The 8,992-nt window shown below is 43.1% G+C and overlaps 1 protein-coding gene across 1 annotated transcript; it reads right to left on the bottom strand.

The window, feature by feature from the left end:
- Positions 1-4,711: 4,711 nt before the first annotated feature.
- Positions 4,712-6,820, bottom strand: LOC142824852 (maestro heat-like repeat-containing protein family member 1). Its single transcript, XM_075916640.1, has 4 exons — positions 6,536-6,820; positions 5,723-5,867; positions 5,219-5,259; positions 4,712-4,894 (listed from the first exon to the last, which is right to left on the bottom strand). Exons 1-4 carry the CDS (start codon positions 6,587-6,589, stop codon positions 4,712-4,714), a joined length of 423 nt encoding a protein of 140 aa, XP_075772755.1. The 5' UTR covers positions 6,590-6,820.
- Positions 6,821-8,992: the final 2,172 nt, after the last annotated feature.

Below are 8,992 nucleotides of genomic sequence, written 5' to 3'. Positions count from 1 at the left end.
TTACTTGTTAAAGAGTCCCTGAAGAGGGATGTGACAGGTGGGTGGGAGGGTAGGCGGGTAACGAACTAGACAGAATATCCCACTTCTACTGTGCTCAGCATCCAGAAATCTGTGGTGATCTGATCCGGTGCCAGCTCCAGAACTGGAGGTAGAAGTGCAGACTCTATAAGCAGGAGTTTCAAGTGCCAGTCTCTTTCTTCCTTTGTTCTGGGCATAAAGCCTTTGCAAATGATGCACTTATTTAGCAGATGGCCTCCACCTAAGCACGTGAAGCAAGCAGCATGCAAGTCCTCTCTGGACCTAGTCTAGCCTCAGGAGTCACAGTGCTTAAATCCCTAGGGTTGCTACATGCCCCATGAATGGGGAGAATGGAAAACAAAAAGAGGAAACCCCCCCCCCAAGGAAATTTACTATTGACTACTAAAAATGCTAATTATTACACTGAAATGACAATTAAGTCAGAACAACGTACAATAACTACAGCAAGAGATGCCTTGCAAAACATGAAATCAAATTCTCCAAAGACCATCACTGGCGGTAGGAAGGACCTGGACGGCTGATCAGCTCAGGAGGGATCAACATACATTGCTCACCCTGAAAGCGCCACTCCAGAAGTTTCCAAATCTGATCCAACAGTACTGCTAGTAAAAAAGCTACGTCTATATTGGCATGATTTTCCGGAAATGCTTTTAACAGAAAAGTTTTCCGTTAAAAGCATTTTCGGAAAAGAGCTTCTAGATTGGCACGGACGCTTTTCCGCAAAAGCACTTTTTGTGGAAAAGTGTCTGTGGCAAATCTAGACGTGCTTTTCCGCAAAAAAGCCCCAATCGCCATTTTCGCGATCGGGGCTTTTTTGCGGAAAACAAATCTCTGCTGTCTACACTGGCCCTTTTGAGCAAAAGGTTTTCGGAAAAAGACTTTTGCCCGAACGGGAGCAGCACAGTATTTCGGCAAAAGACCTGACAATCTTACATGAGATCGTCAGTGCTTTTGCGGCAATTCAAGCGGCCAGTGTAGACAGCTGGCAAGTTTTTCCCCAAAAGCAGATGATTTTGCAGAAAAACCTGCCAGTCTAGACACAGCCCTAGTGATTGTGTGCATGGAACATGCACACACGTATTGGAATGGACAGGAGCAAGCACTTGAAGAAGAATGGAAAATTCTGGTGAGTAATCCAGAATTTCCCCAGACCTTCTCAGGCTTATCTGTCACTAAGTTCTTTCATTTCGTTTTCAGCACTTGCCACAAAAATGTTCCTTGTCTCGATTTACACGAGACTGTAAAGACCTCTAACTAGAAAAAGATACATGAGAAAGTCACCAAACCTTGTCTTGTCTTTGCTGCTTTTTAGGTTTTCACATCATAGATTTTCTTTTGAATGTAAAAAGTAAGAAAGACTCCTTTACGAGTACCCCAGTGATGCACTACCATCATTAGCATGCTGGTTTTCAGGTTAAGTTCTGTGTCATTCCCAGTGGTACTATGAAGCTATTTATAATTATAGCAGTCTGAAAAATGGTAAGTCTGTTTCGCAAAACAGGTGGGATTTTTTGTTTGTTTGTTTTCTTGATTTTCAATGCCACAAACAAAAAGTGAAAAACTAAAACCATTTTTCAGTTCTTTGTTTTCTCCTTTTCTTACCCCTCATCACCATCCCTTTTTTCCCTCTTCCATTTTCTGATTGAAAAGAGGATAAAAAAAGAAATAAACAGGAAAACTACTGAAACCCCCTCCCCCCCATCCGTTTAAAAAAAACCTAAATATTTTCTGTTTGGGTTGGGGTTGTTTTGTTTTTGGTCGAAAGATAATACAAAATAAAAAGTTTCCATGAAAATGTTTTTGAAAAAAAACCCCATATTTCATCAAACAAACATTGCAAATAAAATGATTTGTCCAACTCTGCTAATAATGAATAATTTATAATTAATTCTTTCCCAGCTGATACATTTGGGTGCGGGGATGTATGCTAATACATCTGAAAGTCATCCTGTACCTGAAGCAGCATGTGCTCCCACTGTTCGTGGTTCAGAGAATTCTCTGTGTTTCCTATAAAGCAGGAGGCAAAACAACAGTGTAATTTACAACAGCAAGAATAGCTGTCCCCAATATACCCTCTGCAGTCAATCTTCTTAAAACTACCTGAGCTTTCAATGATAAAAGGGACCGATGCCAATGTAACATACCTGGGATTTCAATGATAAAAAGGACTGATGCCAAAGTTCTCTACTGGGCTAAGAACAAGTATCATTTTTATTCAGAGTCAGTCAACCCACGAGGAGCGAGATGCTGGACACTCCATAGGATACTTTGGGGTTGCCACCCCAGCTCCTACTTTGGGAGAGCCCATGGTGGCCACCTCAGTTGTCCTATGGATGGGTCCAAGAGAGACCCAGCAGCCTGCTCTGCCCTGCCCCACCCTGCCACACTGCCCTCTCCCAGCCTGCTGTGTGCATTGTATCTGTGGCAGTAGGAAGCAAGGTGCCCCGGCTCCAAGGCAATGCGCTTCCCATGGCCACGGCGATGCTGGGAGAGGGCTGTGGGGCAAAGAAGCGGGCTGCCGAGCCATTGTCACTCCTGTTGCTTTGGTGATTTTGAAGGCAGGAGCCCATCCTACTGCCATCCTGCACCAGGACCCCCCAGTAATCCCTCAGCTCAGAAGAGGGGGCTTCAGCAGCAGGGCAGAGCAGGGGCAGAAAGGGATAGGGTAGGGCAAAACAGGGGCAGAGTTTGGAGAAAAGGTGAAGCAGAGGCAAGGTAGGGCCTGGGGCTGGTGGGCTGCCCTAAGCCTCGCCCCTGGGGAGTGTCCCAAGCCCTACAACCCCTGACAGCCCTGCTCCTAATTACTTTTGACTTCAATGGGAGCTGAGGGCACTGGACGTCTCATCAAACTATTTAGCACTAGGGACATTAAATATCGTTTAATCGACTAATTGACTAGTTGATGAATTTTCCATCGACTAGTTGATTAGTCACTAAGCGGGGGAGCCGCAGCAGGGTTAGCTCTCAGTCCCGGCAGCTAACCCTGCTGCGGCTCTACCTTTAAAGTGTATTAAGAGCTGACAGGCTCTTAATACATATAAAAGGCTGAAGCGCGAGCCGGGATACCTGACTGCTGGCTCACGCTAGCTCTCCCCTGCTGAGCTTCTGATTTTTTAATGTATTAAGAGATGGCAGGCTCTTAATACATTTAAAAAGCAGAGTCGCAGCATCTGGGATGGAGCACAAGTCAGGAATAAGCTGATTTCCGGCTCGCATCCAGTACCCGCTACTACCCTGTCTCCTGCGGAGATGGTGCTTGGGGGAAACCAGCTTTTAAGCCGGCTCTCCCCAGCACTGGCTCCTGCTCCCCCCACTTGCTGTCGCTGCTAGATGCAGCAAGAGGGGGGGAAGCAACTGGTCAAGGAACTAGTCATGTATCCGATAAGCTTTTGCTTATCAGATAGTCAACTAGTTACTTACATTCCTATTTAGAACATCAGAAAACTGGACTTAAATATGCATGCACATTTTTCCTGCATAATACAAGATTCTGACTTGATCCTAAACTTGTGTAGCTTTACTGAAGTCAGTGGAATTATACTGATTTACATCGACTAAGAATCTGGCCCTGTTTCTGAACAGCCGGCTCTAACTTACCCTTCTTTAATGTCTGCAGAACATAGTGCTGTGGACTCTGTACAGAAACAGCAGCCAGGGAAGATACAGCTCTTTTTTTTTTAATAGCAAGCCCACTTGAAAATTGTCGGGTCCAATATATATCAGAAACACATTGGGATTGTGCGTCACTTAGGGTATACCTACACTAACCACTGGATCAACAGGCAGCGATTGATCCAGAAAGGGTCAATTTATTGCCTCTAGTATATATGCGATATATTGACCACCAAGTACTCTCCTATCAACTCCAGAATTCCACCAGAATGAGGACAGTAGGTAGAGTTGACAGGAAAGCATCTGGTAAGTAGATCTAAGTGTATCGATTTCAGATACATTATTCACATAACTGAAGTTGTGCAACTTAGCTTGCTGGCTCACAGTTACATAGTACAGAGACTATATTGTCCTAGCTTTGTCACTATAACCATATTGACATAACCCCGTAGTATAGACCCAACCAACGCTAAATTTTTTCCCACTGATGTCAATAGTTTCATACGACTGTAAAATTGGTGAAAGACATCAGGCCTACAATACGTAGATTACACATTATATGTAGGGCACCCACTTGGTCAACGTAGCTTTGTTGTGACAGGCATGGATTCTATCGCTAATATATGGATTAAGTTTCCTAACAGAAAGAAAAACTGTGGATTTTTAAATTGAACTAATCTTGACAAGAAACATAGGCTGAGTCTAGACTGGCAAGTTTTTCTGCAAAATCATCTGCTCTTGAGGAAAAACTTGCCAGCTGTCTACACTGGCCGCTTGAATTTCCGCAAGAACACTGATGATCTCATGTAAGATTATCACCTAGCTAAGATCAGGAAGATACTGCTGTAAAATGGTCATTCAACTGAAACCTTCCTGGCCTGATTCCATCCTAAGTGGTTGGCCCCCGGTTTGACACTGGAGTTAGCTCACTGGTTCACAATTGTAGACAAATTTTGTGAGGTGTCTAGAACCCCAGTTTCAATTCCACACTATTCCCACGGACTGAAACATGCATGGCACCACACATGTCAATAGGAATCTGCATTTTCTGCTTTCTCTTCTATCCTCCATGGACCACGTCACTCCCAACTAGCACTTTACCTTCAAGGTGCTGCAGCAGAGCTGGAATCTTTACTCCCCACATCTCACCCACTGCTGCATGGATATTTTGGTGCAAGGCTTTTAGCAGCTGCAAGACAGAATATCCGTGTCCTTCTCTTTCATAAGGAGATGAGGCTACAACCTGTCAATGAGGGAGAAAGCACAGGCTAAGTTCTGCAGCAAGATACCAGCTTGTTCCTGAAGGAGGAAATATTTCAGATTCTCTCACTGTGGAGACTACACACTGTAGAGCTGCTGCTTCTACTGCAGTGACTTCCTAAAGAAGAAAGTATTCTAACTAGCATGAGGGTGTAGAACAGTGTGTCTCTGTCTGATCGGGGAGGGTGGAGAGAGACCCAATCATACACATTCTTCAGCCTAAAGCATTTAGCTGGAAAACTGATTTTTATACTTAACTGTTCCACTTCACATTTCTCAGAAAACCTGTCCTCCATGGTCTACTTACCAGGAGTCGTGCCAGCAATCCCTGAGGTGTAGGGAGTTTCCCTGGGAAAAGAAATAGAAGATCATTAATTATGCCAGACTTTGGAGAATCCCGCTGATGTTGTTCACCTAGCCATTTCCAATGTGCCCACCAGCGTTGCATGCAGCTGATAATATTTGCATTTCCATAGTGTTTTCAGGCAGAGCATCTCAAAAGTGTTTTACAAACATGAGTTAATTCCTCCTCATAGCACCTCTAAGAAACTGGCGTTAATTAGTCCTCAATTTCACAAGTGGGAAAGCTGAGAGAGAGCAAGTGATTTCCCCAATGTTAGATCAGAATTTTGGTGGTGATCTGGAACCAGAACCCCCAATTTCTAGCTCCCTCCCATTGCCATGTTTTAATCCCAAGATCATCCTGCATTCCTTTTAGTCTCTTGACTGAAGATGAGAGAATTGGAACAGGCTGAATCTGGTCATTTCATAGTGGCTGGTGAGAATAAATGAAAGAGTTTCTGTTATAAACCTTGTCCACTATAGTCCAGGCAAGCAGCTTTTCCTCCTTCTTGCATCTTTTTCTCAGCCATTTCCTGGAGGCATCTGCAGAGAGGCTTCAAAGTGCCAGTATACTGAGTTGGCACCACATACGTTAAAAGCCTCGGCCATAACACCTGCACAGAAGAGCAAGACAGTTCAACACTTGGCTATTTTCATTCCCCCACCTCCTACTGGCTGAATCCTTCTGTCATGCACCTTCTCCATTTAGTCATCACTGACCCTTCCCTATCTCGTTACCTTATCTCGATCTCACTTTCTCCTCCCCTCCGCCATCATCTCACTCTATCTGTCCCAGTGATCCCTCTCTCTACATTTTAAGTACACTGCCTTGTTTGGAGATCATTAGCAATCTGGTTCTCATCCGGAGATGAATCATCTTTCCCTGCATTATAAAGCTACTTAGACAGCACCATAAATTCATCCTGCACTTTTCAGACATACAGAAGGCACAATCACGGCCCCAATAACTGTTTAAATACAGGATCACCAAGTCTACATTTCCAAGGGATTCATGGGGAATCTAAGGAGACGTTGCACTCAGGCAATCGTGGTAATTAACAGAAGACCACTGCATTATGGTTCCTTCCAGTGAAGTTCCTTTTTATTTTGTCTGTACTGTGAATCGCTTCCTCCATGATACAGAGGTCCCATCATCTCTGACATGAACTTGACATGCTGTACCTCCATTATCCTGACTGGCAAGAAGCTTCCTTATGGAGAGGTACAGTAGATATACGGAAGAATGTCTTTATTTCAGAAGCAGTAGCAACATGTCACTTACTTGGGTCATTCCAGTGACTGATATGTCCAGGCCTTGCAGGATGTGAATGCACATAGTTTGGATAGTGCTTTCTTCCTGAACATCCTGGGAGGGAAGTTTTGTCCCCTGCTATGAGATAGATACATAGAATTTACTAGCTAGTGGGAAAACACTGGCTGTAGAAGCGGTGTCTATTTCTTACAAAGCCTTTCTGAATATTGACCTAGGAGAGCTTTTCCATTGCATTAGGAGTGCACAAATCATAAAATCATGGATTAAGGATGGAAGGGACCTCAGGAGGTCATATAGTCCAACCCCCTGCTCAAAGCAGGGCCAGCCCCAACTAAATTATTCCAGCCATGGCTTTGCCAAGCCTGGCATTAAAAACCTCGAATGATGGAGATTCTTAAGGGAAGAGAATAACAGAAACACCTAACTGGTGGGTCAGAACCCAGGCTTAGGAAAACCCCAGCACAAGGGGACACAAAGAAGATGGAGAGAGGCTGTTCTCAGTAGTGACAGATGACAGAACAAGAAGCAGTGGTCTCAAGTTGTGTGTGGGGGGGTGGATCTTAGGAAAAACGATTTCACGAGGAGGGTGGTGAAGCACCGGAATGGGTTACTGAGGGAGGTGGTGAGATCTCCATCCCTAGAGGTTTTTCAGTCCCAGCTTGACAAAGCCCTGGCTGAGATGATTTAGTTGGAATTGGTTCTGCTTTTAGCACGTTCTATGATTCTATAAAAGAGTTCCCTGAACAGTATTCATTTTTTGAAAAATTTTCAAAAAAGAACATTTCTTCTTTTTATCTCTGAGGAGAGCCACTCAGACTCTGCCCAGTGGAAATAAATATGCAGAACCTAGAGGGAGCCATTCTGTTTGTTCTGATGCCCCAAGCAGCTTGATCATTCTGTGCATAGTGAATGTGAGTCTATCTATAGGCTAAATTCTGTTCTTCCTTACACCAAACTAAATATTGATCAGCTCTACTGATTTCAGTTTAAATAAGAGCAAATGTGGCCTGATGAGAAAGAGTTGCCTCCTACTTTCTTTGAGATGGGTAGCATGAAAAAGAGGCAGTTGGTGAGTACTGCCATAAGCTCCCACTTCGTAGCTAAAGGGCCAGGCAGAGCTAAGATCCTCAACAACTTACTGTAAAGTTAATGTATATCATGGATCCCATCATGGAACTCTGTGTCTGGAGTCCATGACTCTGCCCATAGCTGGAAATACCCATTGAAAAGATTTTGAACTAGTACACATAGAACAGAGTATGAAGTGTGCAGCAAACTTTTCCAGGTTCTAGACATCTTGATGTAGGCTGCATAACTTCAGTGTTTTGCTAATAGTTGATGTATGCTTCAGCAGCCACAGGATTGGGCACCAGTGTGTTCTTTGGAGAGTCTATTTATAAAAAAGATGTGCTTCCTTATACAAGAGCATTTCACTGAAAGATTGTGTTGTCAGAATTTTCACTGACTTGCCCAAGGTCTAAGGAATGTAGGTCGCACTGTCAGATGTAAATATCCAGAATCAGATTCTGGTCTCTGTTACACTTGTGTAAATCCAAAATAATGCCACTGAAGTCAGGGGCATTACCCTGGCTTTACACGAATATCACTGATCAGATTCTAGCTCTAATCCTTCAGTCCAGCTGCATCCTTGAGCATCCAAAGCTCCCACTGAAGTCAAGGGGAACAATCAGCATGCCAGAATGGCAGAACTGAGTCCTAAGTGTTAAGAACTCTCCTTACCAGATTTCTGGTGGACACATCGAACTCTCTGAAAACGTATGCAACCATATCCCCTGCTGCACAATTCTCCACACTTCCTGAACTGAGCAGCTTCAGGACAAAATGGAGAGCTGCCATCCTCACCTGCAAGGGTAGAGATTATGCACGAGTTATTATTATCCCTTCTGCATGCAATATGAGACAGGATATGAGAGTCCTTTTGCTTTTGCTTTTATCTCTTTGGAATGGTGGCTGAAGTACAAATGATTAACACATCCGTTATGTAAATTCCTTGCAACACTGGCTACAGAAGTACCATGCAAATGCCAGTTTTCACTTTCAGGTGACACTGTAATTAGGAAAAAGGCAGCATTTTCTCCTATAAATGTAAACAAACTTGTTTGTCTTAGTGTCTGGCTGAACAAGAAGTAGGTCTGAATGGACTTGTAGACTCTAAAGTTTTACATTGTTTTGTTACAGTTAACAAAAAATATCTACATTTGTAAGTTGCATTTTCACGCTAAAGAGATTGCTCTACATCACTTGTATGAGATGAATTGAAAAATAGTATTTCTTTTGTCATTTTTACAATGCAAATGTTTGTTATAAAAATAATATAAAGTGCATAGTACACACTTGTCATTGTGTTGTAATTGAAATCAATATATTTGAAAATGTAAAAAACCACAAAAATATTTCATAAATTTCAATTTTTAATCCCATTAATTTTTAGTTAACTGTGATTAA

The sequence above is a fragment of the Pelodiscus sinensis genome, unplaced genomic scaffold (genome assembly GCF_049634645.1).
Source record: "Pelodiscus sinensis isolate JC-2024 unplaced genomic scaffold, ASM4963464v1 ctg44, whole genome shotgun sequence".
In the NCBI taxonomy this organism is placed as follows: Eukaryota; Metazoa; Chordata; order Testudines; family Trionychidae; genus Pelodiscus; species Pelodiscus sinensis.
Note: the sequence above shows the minus strand (reverse complement) of the source record. Positions and strands in the feature narration are given on the sequence as shown.